At 41.1% G+C, this 23,204-nt stretch overlaps 1 protein-coding gene across 2 annotated transcripts; it reads right to left on the bottom strand.

Annotated features, from left to right (window-relative positions):
- Positions 1-358: 358 nt before the first annotated feature.
- LOC308335706 (uncharacterized protein) lies at positions 359-4,574 on the bottom strand. 2 transcript variants are annotated; one of them, XR_013966077.1, is made up of 5 exons: positions 4,441-4,574; positions 3,766-3,906; positions 2,842-3,009; positions 589-1,845; positions 359-547 (listed from the first exon to the last, which is right to left on the bottom strand). XR_013966077.1 is itself a non-coding variant. In XM_080792871.1 (4 exons), the coding sequence occupies exons 2-4, from the start codon at positions 3,884-3,886 to the stop codon at positions 800-802; spliced, it is 1,335 nt and encodes a 444-aa protein (XP_080648997.1). In that variant the 5' UTR covers positions 3,887-3,906; positions 4,441-4,574; the 3' UTR covers positions 359-799. The 2 variants fall into 2 exon arrangements, 1 of the variants encoding a protein (XP_080648997.1); XM_080792871.1 differs by having other exon boundaries at positions 359-1,845.
- Between the last annotated feature and the right edge of the window lie 18,630 nt (positions 4,575-23,204).

Below are 23,204 nucleotides of genomic sequence, written 5' to 3'. Positions count from 1 at the left end.
TTCCCAAACTGTGGCGCGTGCACTCCTTGTGGTGCACGAACACCCTCTAGGGGGTGCGTGACATGGAAAGGGTGGTTATTTAACAGAAACGGCAAAATCTGGTAAAACACTGACTGTTGTCTGAGATGTATAGAGCAGAGGTGGGAGTATACAGCACAGCAGCTGCATGTCTCAGTGCAGTGACATTCTGTGAATCTTTGCCATGATCATATTAAAAATCACACCCGTGTGAAGTGAGGGGCGCTAATATATTAAAGTCTAACTCAAAACAAACGGTGACAAAACAAACATTAAATTCTCTTTATTGTTAATGGCATTTAATGTTTGTTAGGGACAAGATGACGTAAATTTTCCCTTCATTGTCAATGGTGTTTTTAAAACAGACATTGAACTAAAAACAAACATTAAACCTGTATATGAGGGCTACCGCCCTTCAAAAATAATTACATATATTATATATATGTAATTATTTTTGAGGGGCACTGTATATTATACATACGGATCAGACATGCACGCACGCTTATTACTCCTTTTTCTGAGACAGAATCTGGTATTTGGAAGGTTATAATTCCCTGTTCTTTACATGACGAAAACAACTCCATCGCGGGTCCACTGCTGCCTAGAGTGGGTGCACTTCCTGATTGCCCAGGGTCTCTTCTTCTACTTTGACATTTCGCACATTTGACTGACACTGGCCTCACAAATCACCAGTAAGATGCCCAGACTCGCATGACCTGCAGCATGACAAATATTCGTCAACTAAAATGTTATGACCGTGCCAGCGTGTGCTGTGCAATTATTATGCTTTTTCCCCCTCAGCTTCCACACTTTTAGAGACTGAACGTGACAAGCTGTCTTTCTTATGGGTCCGCCTGTGATCGCTCAGGTGTTGGCGAAGCCTGAAAGCTCTTCCGCAGTCTTCGCACTTGAACGGCTTCTCCCCCGTGTGAATCCTCACGTGTTTGGTGAGGTTGCTCTTGTCGTTGAACCGGTTCCCGCAGGTGTCGCACTTGTACGGCTTCTCTCCCGAGTGGACGACCTGGTGTTTGTCCAGTGCGGAACGCGAACTGAAGTATTTCCCGCACTCGCGACACGGATACGGAGTCTCCTTCTCGCCGATCGCCGGCTGATCATGCTTCGCCTTGTGATTTTCCAAGGACTTCGCCGCGGCGAACGTCCGCCCACACTCGTCGCACTGGTTGGGTTTGGCCCCTGTGTGGACGAGCTTGTGGTTCCGCATGTGCTGCAGGAGCCTGAACTCTTTCTTGCAGAAGCTGCAGCTGAAACGCTTCTCTCCCGTGTGCACGCTCTGGTGCGTCCTCAGGTTGCTCCTGTCGCCAAAGCTCTTGGGGCACAGCATGCATTGGAAGGGTTTCTCCCCGGTGTGGGTGTGCCGGTGGATCTTGAGGCTCTCACCCAAAGAGAAGCGCTTGCCACACTGCTTGCACTCGTAGGGTTTCTCCCCGGTGTGCACCCGGAGGTGCTCCTTCAGCTTCAACGGATGTTTGAAGCGCCTCTCGCAGCTGTCGCACGCGTACGGCCTCGCGTCCGAGTGGCTCAGCTGGTGGACCTCGAGTTCTTGTTTGCGGGCACATTTCTTGCTGCACTGGTCGCACTGGTACAGCTTCTCTCTGGTGTGTGTCAGCTGGTGTTGCCTCACGCTGATCTCTCTGGCGAAGCTCTTGCCACACTCCTCGCAGCTGTAGGGTCTCTCGGCCTGGTGCGTGACTCCGTGCTGCTTCAGGTGCTGCGACGTGAAGAAACTCTTGTCGCACTGGACGCATCGGTAAGACCTCTCACGGTTCTTCTTCTTCTTCTTTGTTACTTTACACTGGGGTCCAGAACCTAAATGTATAAGAGAGAGAGAAAGAAAGAGAGAGAGGTGTTTCAGTTTCAAGACCTGAGGTCGACTAAATCAGTAGTTCTCACACTTAAGAGATCTTTCCAAAATGTTCAAAAATACCAGATCTACAGTACAAGCTTGGCACAAAGTGACACGCTGTGAGCTTGCATATCTGCCATTTTTGAATAGCAAACACCAAAATCTAGAATGACATGGATCCTTTCCCGGTTTTAATGGTTTAAGAAAAAGATGTGAAGTTGGTTATAATCTAATGTAATTTTCATAATACAAAAATGTCAATAAAAACAGTAGTGGTGGTTCTGTGGTTAGTCTATTATGTGATGTATGAGTAGGTAATGTTGGGTGATGATGACTGTGAATTGTGAAGATTAATATAACCTCTTAGAGCAGCACTATGTAACTTTCCTTTTCTACCCTGGATTCGAAACCAGTTTCCTGCTCAAGTGCTGACATTCTTTTAACATTGAGCTAATAGAGCCTATACATGCTTGCTCAGGAAATACATTTTATCTTGACCATCAGGGAAACATTTATGTCAGATCCTGAGTCTATAGGTGAGACATGACCTTTGACACGATCTAAATGTCTCAATAGAAGAACAGGGAGACGAAATACATTTTATTTTATTTTATCAACATACTCTACCACTCTACCACACTCTACCAGTGCCCGTAAATGACATGCCCGAATTAGGGATGCCAGGTGAAAGTGATGAAAGGTGGTGCAAATTATATTTTTTTATGTAAAAAGAAAAAAATTAAAGAAAAGAAAGTGACTGTGGAGAAATCCTCCACATTCCTTGCTATGGAATAGTTGTTCAGTCTCACTCTTCAGCTCTTGACAAAAAAAAGGTATTCAGACCAGAACATTTATTTTCAGTTCACCATCGTAAAGAGCTGGAGAGCCTAGGGTGGTTGAGTGGTTGAAGTGGTTACAATAATTGACACAGAGGGTTTGAATGGGTAAATTGTCTTGACCTGGCTTGTGTCCATGCAGGCTGTCCTCCTCTGTCCCAGAGCCACCTCCCCATTCCGATCCACTGCTCTGCTCCCGCGTTTCCACTTCCACGTAGTCGTCCAAAGTATGCCGTTCTGCCTCATTCATGCAGTCCACCAGGCCCACGGACAGCTGTTTCAGACCTATGCCTTGTAGATAGATACCGGTACATAGTTTTATTTGTCCCACAGGGGGGGGGGGTGGAATTCAGTCGGCCAGAGGCGGCACAGCATTTAATGGTTACAGAGTTTAAGGACCACTTTTCAACCTATGTTCATATAAGGGCCTATCTGTTTCTTTCAATCGCCTGTATCTCCTATCCAAGATGGCATTTTTGGTCAAAACAAGGTTTATTCCATGGCCCAGAGCAGACTCTCCCCCCCCCCCTATAATAGCATGTGTCTGATTGGCTCCCGGGAAGGCATAGTTTTACTGAGGTTAGGCCGTTCGGGTTAGGTTTAGGGGGGTGCATACTTAGTTTAGACTAGTCATTGGTTAGACATGGGTTAGGTGTGCTGCCCTGTGGGAGGTTAGGTTTAGAGTGAGGGTTTGAGATAGGTTGTAGTTGTAGGACTAATGACTGGTCGCAAAAACGAGAACTGTCAATCACAACGACTACTGGCCAATCACAGCAGGGCTTTCCTAGAACTGCGGTGGGATACATATTAACGCTCCACACGTCCCAAACTCTTCTCCCTTCTATTCCGGTCACATGGTTCATTTACTCGTGCGAGCCTATAGACTCCAATGCATTACGTAAACTTCCAGTAGACTTCTATTCACCAATAGAAGTCTATGTAGAAGAGCCGCCATTGGACTGGCCCCATGAAGTGAACGGAGTTGACGTAACTCTGTCTTACTCTATGGCTCTGACTGAAACTAAATTTCACCACAGCCATAATTACCTCGTAGCGCCTCCTCCCAGTCCTCCTCATCCTCCTTCAGGGCTCCTGGCAGGCCTCCAGGAGTCTTCATGAAGTCCACCAAGGAGACCCTCAGCTCCTTCAGAGATACCCATGATGCCATCTGTGAGCGTAGCTCTAGGCCTGTCACCATTACACATTTAAGTTGACGAATTAATTCAATTGTGATAAATCAAATAATTGCGATTAACGATTTCATTGTTTTCTTTTAGTTTTTTTGGCATGGCACAACATATCAATAATACATTTCTATTTGCTTGGTAATAATAAAATGCACAGGCATAGGCTATACGACAAATAACTGGAATATACAAAGAAATTACTGATATATTCATTATTTAGCGGAAATGGCATAACCATTCCTCAAACTGAATTTACACTCATTTGTAATTATATGTAGCCTACTGTTAATAAATTAATCTGCAGAACCACGACACCTGCTGTTCAAAGGGTTGGTGGAATATCAACAAAACCACTGCTTTCATGCCGTCTGTCTAAATGAAAACAATAAATTGCAAATTTGCAATCGATGCAATTTATTCATTAGCGTTATGATCTGTAATCTAGTCTTCGGGATTGTACGGTTGAAGAGATCAGTTGCAAATTGTCACACAATCACGTCCATGTTTTGCAGATTTGCAGGATTAGGCTACTCACGCAGTATTTCTTACTGTATTTCTCTTATGTGTATGCCATATATCCCCGTGGTAGATGATCGGTCAATTCAGTTCTCAGATATGTTTTTACTTTATTTATGTCTATCAAACAACAGCGACACAAGTTTACAAAGCGCACACTGTCTTCCGGGTCCAGTGATTGACCTATGATTTCACCCAATGGATTTACAGAGTATAGAGTCCAAGGCGGGTCTTGCAGTACCATTTTACGCCAATCACTAGCCGTTTACAGCCCATATTGTCTGGAGGGATGGTCCATAGAGTATTAAAAGGGGATGGTCGCGCTGGGATTGTTTTTGTTGCCAGGGGACTGAGGGGAGACAACCATGTCTGAGGCGTGCTGTGGCGTTTTCCATAGACATCTATGGACAAATGGACATTCTCTCCTTTTTTGAAACGAGGTCCTTATTGCCACTCGCCCTGCACACTTCCACTTGGTTTGGTTTGAGCATGCGTTTTCCAACTCCCCTTGTTGTTCTTGGTTTCGCCAGAAGATGGCGCTAAATAATGTGCTTCCAAAGAGAGAGCACATACCGGTAATTGATTGATTGAGATATTTTAGGGAAGGTTCCGTCAGCGTCCTTGTACATGCAGGGGTCATCAATATCTGTACCAAAGACTTGGTCTTGTCTGTCACACCGTCCATTTATAATGTTCTTATTTTGATCATAAGACCCAATTACTGAATGTAAAGTCTTCTTCATAATGTGTAAGACACGTACTGTACGTATTTAGTATGACATGATAGCATTATATCAGGGAAGCAGGGCCGGCCAGTATATATAGGCCACATAGGCAATGGCCTTGGGCGGCAGTTAGAAGATGGGGCGCAAACATATAGCCTCGGTACCACGGCTTTTTCGTTTGAGGAGCTGGACTTATTGATTAAGATAGCCTAATAATGTATGGATATACGGTATGGACATCATTGCTGGTTTCGTTTTGTGCAAGAAAATTGCGCGCAAGTCGGGGAAGGGCGGCCTCGTGGGATGTGTGGCCCAGGGCGCTAATTCACCCTTTGTCAAGTCCCGCCCATGCGGTTGTGCCCCTCTTCGCACCTTGCTTGCAGTTTCATGGTTGGACAAAAATCCTCTCTCTCCATCCACTACCATTGAAATAACGTGTTTTTCAATTGCTTCGTATTGATATTCTGTGTGTTCTAATTCTTATTTTAAACTTGGTGTCTGTAAAAAGGAACATCACAGCGGGAGGGGTTGTATAGGGTTGGATTAGTCCACCTTGAAGATACGGGGTGCCATACCTTTGTTGCCTTTGTAGGCCAACATCAGTGTTTTGTATAGGCCTACTCTGTGGTGTGCAGGCAGTAACTGGGAGACAGTGAGACACACAATGTATAATTCATTTATAGACATGCAGCAGACACTCTTAATCCAGGGCAATTCACAGTAGGCCTAAGCAAGGTAAACACACGGTAATACATTAAATGCATAGAGATAGTAATCTAGGATCATAGCAGGTAAACCTAGAACAATTTTTTCACTTGAGCACTTGCCCCTCTAAATGTCTGTGCACGCCACTGATAATAAACGGCAAGTGCTACGGGCTAAGGTGGAGTCTGAAGAGGTTGAGTGAGTCTCATCCAACCACACCACCCCTTATGTCCTATAGTGTGTGTTCATGCCATGGGGCTGTATACCGCGTTTACACAATAGACTTTATTTACACTTATTTACCCTCCGGAACATCCTGTAGGCCATTCAAGTTATGGTGCATGTGACGTGTTCTCTTTACACATCATTAATCATTGTTATTAGTTGTGGTGGATGAAGTACGCAAAGTAAAACTAATGAATACCAAACGACTCGCCCCATTACCAACTCTCCCCGGGCGTACAGCCAGCGATACTGCACGGCCTGGTATTCCTAAAGTAACCTAAGTAAATTATGCTTAAACGGTTAAACCTAACCTTATTCCTAACCTTAACCTCAATAAAACTATGCCTAAACCTAAGTCTATACCTAAACTTAACACCAGCAAAACTATGCCTAACCCTAAACTTATTTCTAACCTTATTCTCAGTAAAACAAAATTAAGAATACAAGAACCGTCGGACCGAGTGGTCGGCATGAGGTGATGGTTTAAGGCTCATTCATATTCTGGATTTTCAGTGGTGAGGTGACCACCGCTCCGGTGGTGAGCTGACCACCGGAGCTGAAATAACGTTGAGCGGTGGTGAGTAAAAACAGAGGGAAGGGCTGGGGCGGTGGCGGTGGCTTGCTCTTCACCGCGGCTCGTGACGTCATGTTGTAGTTCGGTGGTCACCTAACCACCGAAAATCCAGACTATGAATAACGCTTTAGGGGTGACCGTTCCTGATACCAAACTTATACCACAATGTAGAAATTACCCTGTTGCCTGTTAATGTAAGAATTCCTCAAAAGTGTACAGTACTTTATTACAGCACTGGCGGTTACAGAAAATAGCAGATATAAGACACAAGAGTTCCTAAGCGTCTTGATGACTTATGATGTCAAGTATCATACAACTTCATCATTGTTAGACACTCACAGACATTTTATTTGCAAGGATGTCATATTTGTTATACATTATAGATCATGCATTATAATCACTGTCATAATGCATTATAGTGTGATGCAGCAACAAGTTGAGTTTATGACTTTATACCATTGGCTTCCATACACTTTTGACATACAGTATATCTCTGCAGTTGTAGGGCAGAAAATCTATATTTTTAAACGCAAAATGGAGGATACAAAAAATAAAGGGGTATTTACTTGTGACCCATAAAAGTTGGTCCACGACGTGTGTGCGCGCGTTAGTGGAAGGGCCTCAGCTGCTTTTAGCACAGATGGACGAAAGTTTCCCTGAGCACGCAAAGTCATCCCATTGGATATGACCTGAAATGATAGTCAGACAAGGTCTTACATTAAAAAAAGGCTTCCAGACTGTACATCACATCTTTACCGGCATGTTATTATAGGTTTTTGTTTTTGTATTAATCCATTCTGGGCGGGAACATCTTTTGGTGTTTTAAGCATTATGTTATACTTTAGCTATTGAAAAATAGCAGATCTACAAGCTCATAGCGCGGCACCGAGTGCCACGCTAGGAGCTTGTAGATCTGCTATTTTTTTCGAATCGTGAAAATGTGGCACAAATCTATGAATATATATTATTTCAGAGCGAACGTTTTTAACTCAAATCTTTGCTTCTGGTTAATTCAGGGTGTTGTGTGTGTCATACTTAGCCAGTTTGCGCGCAGACAGTCTTGTTTTCCACCCCGGTTGTTGGGTTCGTGTTTGGCCCAGTTGGTATAGGACATCCTCTTACCATCGCTCCATAACCATATGCCATCCTAGAGGATGACAGTGTGGATTGAGTGAGCTTGTAGATTTTCAAAAATGTTGCCTATTTTCTTATATTATTTGACAATTTGGCCAATTCTTTTTAGAGTATAGTTTGTTGATTATAGGCCTAGAAGTACAAATGAACCCTACACCATTGTCTCCTTCCCTACCCCTGCTGTAGGGTAACAATACTGCACCTTTATACTGTCAGTGCCACCAATCCACGCGGAACCTTCCCCATACTGTGATTTGATCAAGTAATGAATGAATATGTCCTCTGCTCTGCTGGTCACTGAAGCCAGGTTTGCATAGTGGCTCAAACAGTTGTTCTACATTAAGACGAAAAGAGAAGACGGCAGAAGCAATAATCATATACTATACACTAGATGTACACTAGACTAGTGTACATGGCAGTGGTGGAAAGTACCAGAAGTACTCAATATAGAAAATACTCAAGTACAAGTCCAGAATTCAAAATGTACTTGAGTAAAAGGACACAAGTATTGGCATCAAAATGTACTGTACTTAAAGTACCAAAAGTCATTATGCAGAATGTATGCATATAACAATGCGTCGCCTCGCATTGTGTGAGCTTGTAGAATTTTAGAATTGCCTAAATGAAGTGTTTAATGTGTGTTTTGTAATAATACATTTTACTTACTGTAACTACAGTGTTACTTAGTTATTTTCCACCTACTGGAAAGTAGAAGTTGTATGAAAGTAATCTGCTTTGCGTTTCAACCATTGTTGTTCGTTCTGATTACCTCTGCGGAACCCCAGTCCATTTTTGCTCGGACATACAGGTAACAGCGACCAGAGAAGTAAGTCCATCCATATGCACATCTTCTTGGACATAATGCTGAGGTAAAAAAAAAAAAAAATTAATTAAATATATAGCTAGTTTGAATAGCTCTCAAGCCTGTTGCTTGCCTTGTCTACTGAGTTGGAAATCGGGGTTCGACTCCAGCTCAGGGTGCTAAACACACACACATGCACGCGCACATGCACGCGCGCACACACACACACACACACACACACACACACACACACCTGACGCGGCTCCAGTCAGAGTCATCACAGCGCAGAGAAGCAGCAGCCTCATTGCGATGATGAAGATGATTGCCTTCAGTAGAAAGAGAAAGGGTGAAAGGTTATAGAGAGGAGAGGAGGAGAAATGTATCTCAAACCTTCAGTAGAATGATCTGTGTTGTCTTCCTTCCTTCCTTGAAGAAGACAAACAGTGTTGAAGAATTCAAACAGAAGCTTGTATGTACACAGTCTATGGTACACACACACATGTTATGTCACCATATTGTGGGTGTGGTGAGAACACACGTGCATCGCCGTGCACAGTAAAGTATGCACAGAGAGATGCACGTTATTGTTTTTTGTAAACTCTGCATCTGTTTTTTGTAAATGCTGCGGTCAAGTTTAGGAGCATTCGGAGAAAAAGCAATTCTCCTGAATGCTACCTTCCGGTATATATGGCATGGAAAGGAGTGGCATTTGCATTTCTTTCACCATAATAAATGGTACATTCGTGATCTAGCTGCACTAAATCCACCCATTCATTCACACATCAATGGCAGACAGCAACTTAGCCATTGAGTTCTCACAGATATTCTAGGCTATTATTATACCACCTGTATAACCCCCTGCTGGGAGAGCCAAAAATCGCCTGATTGAACATAACCCATAACACATAAAGCACACGTCATTATATAGTGTCCGGTACATAAAATAATCATCACTGATGATTAAAACAGTATAGATAAATTGTGAACTCTTGTCAAGAGAACATTATTTCTAACAAAATTGTTATAAAATAATGGTACCAAAATATTTATAGCTATTTTACAAGAGGTATCTTTGCAGACTTCATCGTTTTTGAGTGGTGCAACCACTCCAAGGAACAGCAATGTCCATTGTCCGTGTTCACCTATGTGTTGGTTCACCTACCTACAGTAGGCTATCATAATTAAATAGGGCTTAATCGGTTAATTAATATTAAGTTTGGTTCCCGGGTAGGCACCAAATCTATTGCATAGACCAGTAAAAACCTATACCGGCTGCTGACCATCAAAACCATCATATATTTCAGCTATATTTAGCTGCAGCATAGACCAGCAAAACCTAGAGCTGGTCATCAGCTAAGACCATCAGCAAAAAGGTGCCCAAAACACACTCTAAGCTGCATGGTCACCAGCTAAGACCAGCAAGAATTGGCTGCTGGTCCAGCTTATGCTGGTCTATAGCCTACTGTATTTTTCAGCTTATTATTGTTATAAACCATTACGAATATGTATGAGTTCTTATAACTATAATTATACAGTGTTATAAGGAGATTGATTATAATGAATCCAGCCAGACAGCTGGCTCACCAGCAAAGACCAGAAGAATCCAGCCTAAGACCAGCTAAAACCAGCAACCATCATAAGCAGTTTTTTGCTGTTTTTTGTACCTACCTAGGCTATAACTAGGTAGCTTTCGTGCACATCCAAGTGGGGGAGGTGCTGGTAGGCGAGATATAAAACGCCTCTAAATCCTGACCTAAGGTTTCTGAAAAACTTCAAATATTTATATAGCAGCATCAAAAAATTTACATTTTTGAATACTGTACATACTGTACAGAACCCAAATATGGGTGCCCGGCCTGAGGGGGTCAGATACCAATAGGGGTTCCCGCCCAGAATGGGTTAAAGAAGGAAGGGACCGCACACTCCAGAGATGCTCGAGGATAGGACTCACACCACGTGTTTCGCCGTGTAGGCTTCGTCAGGTGCTATATATATATATATATATATATTTACTGTACCTTTTAATCTATTAAATAGAATTATTATTTCAAATGTCATGTACATTAAACCTACTACAACACAGCCCTTGTTGGCCAAACAAACAGACCAGCTTGTTTCATTAAATATTGTTATTTATTTTTGTATTTTTTATGGAATGTCAAGACATGCCATTACAAGAAGGAAATCAAATCACATGCTCCACCCCTGTCAACACAAGCCTTTCCTTCTCCTGTTAATGTTAACTGTCTCTGCATTCCTTAAACAATGTTGCAATAGGGCGTGCAAGGCTGAAGATACCGGCGCCATCTTGGATGTGATGGCCTACATATTAGATCTGCATCAAGTGTATACAGTAAAGTTGGTGTTTGAGTGTTTAGTGCACAGTGCTAGAGCTCTTTCAGTTCACCAAAATAGGATTTATTAAGTTTTATTAAATTTGAGTAGCCTACTTGTGTGAAATACTGTACAACAAGTAGGCTTCTCACCAAACAAAGAATAAAGGGGATAAATACTGTAGATAATGGTATGGTATGTATGCTTGCGCGTGCGTGTGTGTGTGTGTGTGTGTGTGTGTGTTGGTGCATCCACGTCGACTACAAGGCTTTTCTTGTACAGACGAATGGGAGTTTATACCAGCATCCCAGGTCCCCCCAAATCCTGCGTCCTGAAACGTAGAAAAGAAAGATAATGCATTAGAAACTTCTCACAGGTCTGTTTTATATACAGTACTATGAGACCTCAAGCCAAATAAGACTAACATTGAGAAAAGTAGTGCTTGCACTCGATCCAGCTACATGGAAAACAATAACTACTTTATATGCAAAGCATGACAAGGTTTGATCCTCTAGGGATATTCTTCAGGTTGTTATTATTGACCTGAAGAATGACTTTGCAACAAAAACATTTTGTTTTCTGTATGGGGACTACGAATGGAAATTAGCATTCTTTCTAAATCTGGTGTATTTACACAGCATTGTACTCGGTATGTGTGGTGATATGATGCGCTGTCGAGCCTGTCCCTCAAGAATAAACATATTAAAAAAAATGTTATTTTCCATATACAGTAGCTGGAGTGCAGGCTCTTCTCAAACAAGAATAAGGCCATCAAAGCTGACTATAACAGAATTGAGATTTTTAACCACTTAACCACAAAATATATATATATATTCCGTGTGCCTGTAATGACATATGTCCACAGATTAGGACACCACATTAAGTAATGACATCTAAATAAATAAATGCATGATGATAACATGTGTGTTGTAACTTACGTGTCCAGTTGATTGCTAGACAGTTTTCATTTCCTCTCCAGTTGTCAGGCTGTTTTGGGGGCCATTCTGCATAGTTCATTGGGGTTCCATCACTCCACAGCCATATGCCCTCCTGGATGGGAGGGAGGTGGGGAAGGGGGGGTACAATTTAATAGTGCAGTGGTTCCCGAATGTTTTAGCTAGAGACCCAAAAGAGAGATTAGATATTTGCCCGGGACCCAAACTAGTGAAGACTGAAGATAGTAGATTTCACTTTGACATTTCTGTGAAAATTCTATTTTTGCCATGGACATACAAATGAGCGGACAATAACATTACAGAAGCACATAAAGAGCTATAGCCGTAAAGGACCTTTACATTCCGGGTCAATTTGGTTCCATTTGTGCACTTTCAGAGTTATTGGGGACCTTGAAAACAAAATGTTATATAGAGCCCACTGTGTCCTAGTGGAGTCCTTCCTAATGTGCCCTACAAAAGTGTCCTAGTAGGCTAGTTCACTGTCATAAATAATCATGTACCAGTAGTAGGCCTAGTAGGTGTGTGTGTGTGTGTGTGTGTGTGTGTGTGTGTGTGTGTGTGTGTGTGTGTGTGTGTGTGTGTGTGTGTGTGTGTGTGTGTGTGTGTGTGTGTGTGTGTGTGTGTGTGTGCGTGTGTGTGCGTGTAGTGCAAGAGACGGTTACATCAGAAAGTGTCTGCATGTGGTCAATATACCCCTGCTGAATCGTAGCCCCCAATCCATGAATGCAGGTCTTTGCCACTCTTGGTTTTTATCAGTTTTTGAATGAACACTGAATCACCATGGGTCTGTACAGATGCTAGGTTCCCACCCAGGCCCAAACAGATCCTCTGCAAAAAAGAAAAACACATGTGAAGACAACTTAGACAAGAGAGGAAATAATCATTCAGTAAAAGAATTAATCAATGGATCAATAGCGAGCTAGATGGATACAGGTTCCAAATCATTTCTGTATCCTGCCCATGTTGAACACCTCTAAAACGTTCCTCTTCTGTGGTTCTACCCCGGATTTAAATTTAAAATTAAATCTTGACCATCAGGGTCAGATCCCGTGTCTAGGTGGGACATGACCTTTGACACGATCTAAATAAATGTCTCAATAGAAGAGCAGGGAGGGACCAAATACAACCACCCCACTTGTATAAGTTATTTTATTAACATACTGCACCACTATACAGTTTATATAAGTTATATTGTATTTACATACTCTACCACACAGATTGGACAAAATAAATTGCCTTTTATTCATAAAAAAATCAATCAGTTGATTGTGTTCAGGCTTGTATCAATTGAACCAATGAAAACTTAATGTTCTTATTTATCAGGATTTTAAAGAAATATACCATGACATTTTCTTTAAAAGAAAATGTATAGGCATATATGTTAAGGTTATACTATTAATACAATCTTAGTGTTTTGCCAATTATTTCGGTGCCCACTTGAAATGTTCTCATGGCCCACAGGTTGGGAACGACTTTAATCGTTTGGCAAGAGGCCAATCCTATATGATCCAATGTATTTTACCTCTGCGTTACCCCAAGACTTCTTTAGTCCAACGTATGTGAAGCAACGGCCATCAAACTTCACCCAATTACGTGGACATCTTGCTGGCAAGAAATCCATCATCATCATCATTTATTCATTTAACTCACAACCACTATGGAGCACGTCATAAATAGTAATTGTATAAACAGTAATATACAATAACAGTATTCAGTCACACCAAAAGGCATGGCATGCATGCATTATTTGAACAGAGGAAGAACGTTTTTTCAGAAAAGCACCCAGTTTACAAACATTTGTACCGTATTAGGACCAATTATAAGAAGATGGGTGAAGTCGTCCTGTGTACTGTATCAATCTATGTTTGATTGAAATGTTGATGATGTTTGATGCTGGGACATGTTATCCGTTCTGTATAGGTGGCCACAGTAGGCTACGCATCAGTCTTGTGTCTACGGTCTACACCAGTGGTTCTCATTCTCATATTTGAACTGGGGTGCCCCCACCCCACCCTGACAGGAACTTGCAATTGTAGGAGTTGAGGCATTACGTTTAGTTTGACAAGGTTCCACAAATAAATATTGTGAAAATAGCAGCTCTACAAGCAAATTTTTTATATTATTTGACAATTTTTGTTCTGTTGTTTGACCAGTATTTATAGTTTGTTGATTGATGTAGTCATTCTTGTCACGTCAATGTCATCATGGGGACCCCCTCAAAATCATGTGACCCACAGGTTGAGAAGCACTGGTCTGTATGACCAAAGTATAATATAGTCTTATTTAGGCAAATTGAGAAAGTACATGAGAAAAGGAATAATTATTAACAGAACATAACAATAAGTAATTTTTTTTGTGCAAAACCAATGATTCGCTTTAATCTGGGAAGCTTTAACTGGACGCGTGCGCGCGCACACACACACACACACACACACACACACACACACACACACACACACACACACACACACACACACACACACACACACCTGATGCGGCTCCAATCAAAGCCATCACAGCGCAGAGAAGTAGCATCCTCATGGTGGCGAAGATGATGATCGCCTTCAGCAGAAAGAGAGAGATATGGTTAGAGAGATACTTCTGAAGATCAGTAGTAGAAAGTAATGTACATGTACTACTCAAGTACTGTACTTAAGTAAACTTCTGAGCTATTTATAGTTTTCTGTAGTTTTATATCTCAGTTGCAAATATTGTACTTTTATTGTACTCTTTGTACTCTTTGAAAATGTAGTTACTAGTTACTAGTTGCTTTGTAGATTTATTATTATTACAAAACAATAAAACATACATTAACCACTTCAGGAGAGGAGAGGAGAGGAGAGGAGAGGAGAGGAGAGGAGAGGAGAGGGAGAAGTGTATCTCAAACCTTCAGTAGAATGATCTGTGTTGTCTTCCTGCGTTGAAGTGTTGAAGAAGACAAAAAATAACACTTATACAGTTTCTATTCCAACCAGCATGTGGGTGTGGAACATACATACATGCTTTGCACACACACGCACGCAAGCATGCACACGCGCACACACACACACACACACACGGACAGACACAGACACACCGACACTGTCACACACACACACACACACACACACACACACACACACACACACACACACACACACACACACACACACTAATGATGTGAGGTTTGGTAATGTTTAAAGTTAATTTAATCAATACACACATTCTATACCCTGAAGCCCATCACCTCACTCTTCAGGTGTGTGTTTATGTCTAGCCTTTTGACTATGTTAAATGTCCCCGAAGCGAAGCATGACTGTGATAATATTGACTGAAACTGTACTCATATTCCCCAGAGGAACATCATATAAATCATCATAAAACTGTCCCTCATTCCAAGAGCAAACGTGTTTTTAGTTCATATTATGCCCCCAGACTCTGCAACTACCTCCCAGTAGATTAAGATACCATACATTTACAAGAAAGCTATAACATCATGATAGAGGCAAGGAAGCAACCAGGTGCTCTGTGTGCAGATATACAGAGTATAAAAATAGTACTGTGAGATGGAGGATGACTGATTTAAGCAGTCACACCTGGCCTGAGTCAAACTAGAACTGGACTCATGGGTCCAGTTCTAGACTCATGGCTGCGCACCTGTTGTGCATGGACTTGATCAAGGCACAACAGGTTAAATCAGTCATCTCCACAAACACTCAAGAGAGAGCCTCTGTCCGGACAGTGGAGAGCTATCGCCTCTCCTGTGTAAAGTAATATTATTGTGAATTATTCCCTAAACTGAGAGGAATAAAGCAGTCTACTTAAGAAAGCTGTGTTGTGTCAGTGATGTTCTTATTTTGATCATAACAAACAAATACAGAGTCTCCAGGTTTTCTTTAGAATATGACACTGATTTACTACAACACTATGGTATATTAGCAGTCCAACTACTAGTGGTTCTCAAATGTCTTATTTGCAAGGACCCCCTTAACTCTGAGTGTAAAGATTTAACCAAATGGACCCATAAGGGTACATGTGGTTCCATTTGAACACTCTCAGACTTACAGAACAATCAGTAATATTAATTGAATATATAAAATGTTTAAAGCGAACATTTTTGGGGGGTCCTTGACATGAAAACATTTGAGAACCACTACTGATATAGCGACATACGTTTTTCAGAAAACTGTTTGGATTTGGTAGACATTGTTGTAGAATCGGCCTCAGGTCTAAATGGATATCGTTATGCAAACATCACCTCCAGTAGTGTGTTTAAGAACCTCAACAAATTTACTAAACTAATTGTCACGCCACTTCTTTACCCTCGGGATCATCATAAACATTATGCTGTTCAGATGTCTGATCTATTTACACTATCTTCATCATCATCATCATCATCATCATCATCGCAAACAATAATGGTCATGCATTTGAGGGTGTAGGCTGCCAGGACGTCCAGGGTTGGATGGGGGGGCATACGTCTGCTTTTGATACACAACCCCCCCCCCCACCCCCCTCTGGTTATTCACGTTTATGGCCGATGGGGGTGTGGGTGTTGTCCCTGCTTCTCCAGCTTATAACGTCCATACTAGACATAGACATTGATTAATTCCATGGTTCCTTAAACAGTGAATTAGACAGGGTTACTTTGTATTGTCTTTTTCTTTTTTTTATTGCTTCTTTTTGAAAATTAATGATTTGGAATATTTGGAACTGAATAAAATACATGCATTTCCTTTATGAAAACATAGACCATATGTAATCTAAATTATGAAATAAACTGAAAATGACAATGTGAATCCCTGAGTCCCTATATTCTGAGCAAACATTTGGACAAAAAGACAAGAGTGTAAAGTGCTGTTTTGCACCAAATGTTCGCTCCAGAATTGGGGCGCTATAGGTTTATAGTCATATCAATGTTATATTCTTCTATGCATGTTAGAGCTGAAACCTTCAGTACAAATTACAACACACACTGAACCACACAGACACTGAAATGTTTATATTTTCTTTCATTGAAGTAGCCGTAAGACATTGAAACAAGTTATTTGAAAATGATACATTTCAACCACGTGCACCACATATCTTTAATCTGCCATGTTTGACATTGTATTCTGTTAACTGATATCTGTTGTGTGAAGCATGAATTCATTCCTGTGTTTGTGTGTGTGCGTGCCTTTCGCCGCGTGTGTCTTAGTAGAAGTGTTTCATATTAGTTTTTGTTTACACACAGATGGAAGTGCTGTTTGACAGTTCCAGCCTTCCCATTTTAATTGACCTGAAATGATGGAAAGACAAGTTGTACATTAAACTGATAGAAATACATAGTACATTAAAATGGCTACCGGGACACATAACATGATCTCTTAGTTGTGACTTGTTTTCGTATTGAACTTTGTGTTGTGACTTACCTTTAAAGTTTGTTCGAGCACAGTTTAGTTTTTTACCCTTAGTTGTGGCAAAGTGCTTATAGGTCATCTTCTGACCGTCACTCCAGAGCCATAAGCCTGCCTAGAGGATGACAGAGTGGAATAGAATAGAATATAATTACCATAATGCAGGTCAATTGAGTCTCCTACCGGAAACGATCACATTTTTGGCTATAGGAATACGACAAAAGCAACAACCAAAAAAACAAGGAGCCTGATGGAGGGGAAAGGAACTGGTTGGAATAACGTGTTCCTTCCACGCGCTACGTCCAACCAGGGAAACTCCCCCCTGTCAGGTGTAAAGGAGCAACTTGGACACTCAGGCATGAAGGAAGCATGAGTTCAAGTCCGTTGCTCTCCCCATGTCCCCCATATATGGGGGACTAGGTTGGTGGAGGGTGTGTAGAGCCCAGGATCACATGATTAGATGATTGACACAGGGGTGAAAAATGGGTTACAAAATCGTGGGATAAAATATATATTTAAAAAAGAAAACAAGGCTACATAAGGTGTGTGTAAGTGGTAGAAAATAAGTAATTTTTTTAAGTAAAAGTATCAATACATCAATTTTGAAATAGGCCTATACTGTCTAGAATTCAAAATGGACTGAGTAAAAGTACAAAAGTAGCCTATTGGTATCAAAATGTGCAAACTGTGATATAGTGACATCACCATATCATCCCCTCCCCTAAACCCTCCCCCTTTTTCATTCAATCACAGCTGTGGGTGAAGCTTCAGTTCAGTTGGATCACCACCCATCACCACCCACCAGGCAAACCAGGCATACTTAATGAACTGGTGGCCTTGTCCACATAAAAACGACATTTTTACAAATACTGTACCTTTTTTTATATAATAATAATAATACCTGATGATCATGTTTTAGGGTGGAAACTTGGCACTCCATCTTTAATGTATGTTTTGTAATAATAAATATAAGTAAATAGTAACTGAAGTTTTCAAATAATTAATAACAATAAAAAAAAATCCCAAATAGATTTGGAGACATGGAGCCACCGAGCTCCATGTCAAAAGGTCATGCCAGGGACCGCCAAAAGAGAAGATTTGTGTAAAAAAAAGAAAATAATAGCAAAATAATAGCTCGTAGCGTGGCGCTGTGGAGCTTGTAGATCTGCTATATTTGAATAGCCAATATGGTTAAAACGATTGTGATGCCATATTGGCTACTTTTAAAGAGAACTAAAGGAAAACCGTATAGCATGTTCATTCCCACAAAGCAAGACAGACAGGATTAATAAAGCACCACACAATATGTAGGCTTTTACTTTACATACTAGTGCACTGTCATGGGCTCCGATCCATGTCACGCCATTTGTGCCACTTTTAGATTTGATCAGTTTTCGAATGAACAGGTCCTCTGCGCTGTTCATCACAGACGCCAGGTTTGAACACTGGCCCAAACAGACTTTCTACGGAAAGTGAAGAGAAAGGCATTAACAGTCAGTCACAGTAGGCCTACTATACTGTTACTGTACACAAGCCTACATAAACGTACATACACAAAGCCAAATATCTGCTCTGTACTTCAACCAACTTGTCAGTTGCTGTACCTCTGCCGTAGCCCAGGTCAGTTTTTCTGGAATATATTTGTAGCAGGCAGTATGGAGCTGAGACCATCCTTCTGGGCAAGAAGAGCCTTGAAAGAAAATGAAAGAAAAAGTATATCAAAATATAAACATGGTGGTAATATAAGCCAGTTTAAATAGGAAAATAAAATAACCACACACGCAATCATTTATGCAGTCAGCAAATCTTGGACAAACACCCACAAACCCTTCGCCAGAGCAATCACAGCACAAAGCAGTAGCAGCCTCATGATGATGATGATTGATTGCCTTCTGCAGAAAGAGAGAGAGAGAGCGAGACAGATTAGCGCAGTGGTCTTGATGTACCATTAGGAGAGATAGCAGGCAAACGTTGATCAAAAATACTAATTCTTCTACATTCTCTAGTTGCGTAGACTTCTTGTAAATTAACTTAAGAAATGCAGAGCAGCAGCGGTCCAATTGGGTACCAACTCTAAATTTAGCTGGGGACCACCTGGATCCCCCTCAAGGAAGTTGGAACCACTGGTTTTTGATTACAGCTGTCAAAGTTTTATCAATAAACATATCCGTAACATCTCAAACCTTCAGTAGAATGATCTGTGTCGTCTGCCTTCCTGTGTTGAAGTGTTGAAGAGGACAAATGTAAAGTGTGTCTTATGTACACTTTGTTATCCCAGCATGTGGGTGTGGTGATGAGCATGCATGCGCATATGTATATGCACAACAAGTGCACAGACATACACACTTGCACGCACGCACGCACGCACGCACGCACACACGCACGCACACACACACACACACACACACACACACACACACACACACACACACACACACACACACACACACACACACACACACACACACACACACACACACACACACACAGCTTATATATCGGCTATTTTACTTGAAATATGCAACATAATATTCTGCATAATGATTATTTTTTACTTTTGGCACATTAAGTACATGCCAATGTCAATACTTTTGTACTTAAATAGTTGAATTACAAACTTTTCCTTGTAACAGAGAATTTATATTTTTTAGTATTGCATTTAGTATTGCATAATTTATTTACCGGTAATACTTTTACCTAATTAAAACATTTCAGTACTTTTTCCACCACTGATGAGGATGAAACAAGGATACGGAGACAAGTAGAGAATGTGTGTGTGTGTGTGTGTGTGTGTGTGTGTGTGTGTGTGTGTGTGTGTGTGTGTGTGTGTGTGTGTGTGTGTGTGTGTGTGTGTGTGTGTGTGTGTGTGTGTGTGTGTGTGTAGAAGTATTTCTGAACTGAATGACCCAAGTTCACACAACCTTCACACGAACCTCATCTTACAATAGAGTAAAGTGAGTTTAACTTTGTTTAATGTCATTTAATGCAATCAGATATAGGACTTTTCTGTTTGGTTGTACGGGCTGTCAAGGCCAGAAAGTGATCAACAATAAACAGCAGGGGGCATTCTTTGTCCTGCACCTGGACAGTTTCAAACACTTAAGTGGGTCTTTGCAAATAAAACATTTGAGAATCACGAGTAGGCTACTAGTTGGACTCTTATAATAATGCCATAGTGTTGTAGTAAATCAGTGTCATATACTGTATATTCTAAAGAAACCCTGGAGACTCAGTAATTGTTATGATCAAAATAAGTGTGTAAAACAAACAAAATATAGAAATAGACACAGACAAGTCTTTGCCAAGACACATTTGCCTGTGTACAGACCTATTGATGACCCCTGATGAATGGGTCCAATATTTACTTCAGTGACTACAGTATGTGGCAAAGGAATCGGTCATAATCTGTGGTTATAGTCACTTCTCCATTTGAAATTGAAATGGACTCACGCGTCACGCCTGCTTCTGGTCTCCTAAAGCCATGTGACGTGACACAATACCGGAAATGCATCAAAGTTGGGGTGCCTTGGTTTCCATTGATTCTATAACAAAGTTCAACAGCATGTTATAGCTTTCTTATGGTATCATAATCTACTGGGAGGCAGTTGCAGAGTCTGGGGGCATAATATGAACTAAAAACACTTTCGCTCTTGGAATGAGGGACGGTTATGATGTTCCTCAGGGGAATAGTAAAATTACAGTCAATATCACAGATATGCTATATGGACATAAATCATTTAACATAGCCATAAAGCTAGATATAAACACACACCTGAGGTAATGGGCTGGGTAAGTCCGTGTAGGCTATTGATTTAATTGTCGTAAAATTAAAACATCAGTGCAAGTGAAACTTTACCAAAACTAACATCATTAGGTTTCTCCGTAGTTTTACCCATATCGTGTAAATATGTACAGTACATGTCATGTACTGTACATATAAACCTGGCGCCACTAATACAGCAGCACTGTCTGACAGTATTCATCAAAACTGTGTGTGTGTGTGTGTGTGTGTGTGTGTGTGTGTGTGTGTGTGTGTGTGTGTGTGTGTGTGTGTGTGTGTGTGTGTGTGTGTGTGTGTGTGTGTGTGTGTGTGTGTGCATGCATGTATGTTCTCACCACACCCACATGATGAGATAGAAACTGTAGGCTATAAGAGCTCCTTTTTGTCTTCTTCAACACAGGAAGAAACACCACACAGATCATTCTACTGAAGGTTTGAGCTAAATTAATCCTCTCTAAAATGTATAGCAATCTTTTTTAGATTGGCTATTTTCAAATAGCCGAAGCAGGGCTGAACTGGTGTATGTTTTGTAGCCTAATCAAAGCAACTAGTAACTAACGTTTTCAAATAATTGTAGTGGAGTACAATATTTGCCTCTGAGATGTAGTAAAAATACCGTAAATTATAAATACCTCAGAGGTTTAAGTACAGTACTTGATTAGTACGTACATTACTTTCCACTACTGATCTTCAGAAGTATCTGACTATAACCATATCTCTCTCTTTCTGCTGAAGGCAATCATCATTTTCGTCAACATGAGGATGCTACTTCTCTGCGCTGTGATGGCTCTGATAGGAGCCGCATCAGGTGTGTGTGTGTGTGTGTGTGTGTGTGTGTGTGTGTGTGTGTGTGTGTGTGTGTGTGTGTGTGTGTGCGTGCGTGCGTGCGTGCGTGCGTGTGTGCGTGCGTGCGTGCGTGCGCACTCGCTTCTGACTAGAGTGTCAAACTGTCCACTACTTCCCAGAAAAAAGTGAATCCTTGGTTTTGCACATTTATAGTGCAAAGAGATTGACAATATTGTTATGTTCTGTTAATAATTATTCCTGTGCTTTCTCAATTTGCCCAAATAACACCAGAGTCAACAACAGAGTCAGGGTCCCCAATTCAAATATGAATATTTTGGGGGGTCCCTAATTCAAATATGATTATTTTGGGGGGTGGTTGTTGCCTGAAACTAAGGTTTGAGGAGGCCTGATATTGATTGAGACGTCAGGGGAATCCAATTGAGACCATGCAACTGATGCAAGGTCTCTTTTTCAATGGTGCCCTGTGTACAAAAAGTAGCAAATGAAGGACATCCAACTTCAACTTTTGGCACTATCTCCCAGCTTAGAATTGGTTTTTAGGTCAACACAACACAACTCTGTCGAAGAACCGTGCAACAGTGCATAACACACCCGTCTATGTTGAAATTAATTTCATTACTGCTATCTGATGAATACGTATTATACAATGTCTATTTATGAATCAGTGTCCTCCATACCATGTGAACATGGTCATGAGTTTAAATGATGATGATGATGATGATGATGATGTATTTGTTGCCAGCAAGATGCATCTGTCCACGTGGATGGATGGAGTCTGAGGGCCGCTGTTTCGCATATGTTGGACTTAAGAAGTCTTGGGCTAACGCAGAGGTAATTAGATTGTTTCACATACCTTGGATATGATTTACGATTAAAGTGGTTCCCATCTGACCATGCACTTAAAGTCGCATTATGTAACTTGTTTAATGGATAAAACTTAATTTAGTTCAATCTGTATGGTGGAGTATGTTAATACAATATAACTTACCGGTATACAATTGTGGTGGTTGTATTTGGCCTCCCTGCTCTTCTATTGAGATAATTTAGATCGTGTCAAAGGTCATGTCTCACCTAGACACAGGATCTGACACAAATTTGGACCTGATGGTCAAGATTTAATTTATCCCCTGAGCAAGTAGGCACACTCTATTAGCTCAATGGTAAATAATGCAAATCAGCACTTGTGCAGGAAACCGGATTCAAATCCGGGGGAGAAGAGGAAAGTTATATTGTGCAGCTTTAGAGGTTTTCCACATGGGATCCAATAAAGATTTGGAACCTGTATCGATCTAGCTCGCTATTGATCCATTGATTAATTATTTTACTGAATGATTATTTCTGTGTTTTTCTTTTTCTTTTTTGCAG

The sequence above is a fragment of the Protomyctophum bolini genome, assembly GCF_963924005.1.
Source record: "Protomyctophum bolini genome assembly, chromosome: 20".
NCBI classification, from domain to species: domain Eukaryota; kingdom Metazoa; phylum Chordata; class Actinopteri; order Myctophiformes; family Myctophidae; genus Protomyctophum; species Protomyctophum bolini.
The sequence above is the reverse complement of the archived record's forward strand: the minus strand, read 5'-3'. Positions and strand labels throughout refer to the sequence as shown.

Coding starts and splice junctions, on each gene's coding strand:
- LOC308335706 (XM_080792871.1), bottom strand. CDS start 3,886: ATGGCATCATGGGTATCTCTGAAGGAGCTGAGGGTCTCCTTGGTGGAC. Junction 3,010..3,765: donor CTGGGAGGAGGCGCTACGAG/GTAATTATGGCT, acceptor TCTATCTACAAG/GCATAGGTCTGAAACAGCTG. Junction 1,846..2,841: donor CCTGCATGGACACAAGCCAG/GTCAAGACAATT, acceptor TTATACATTTAG/GTTCTGGACCCCAGTGTAAA.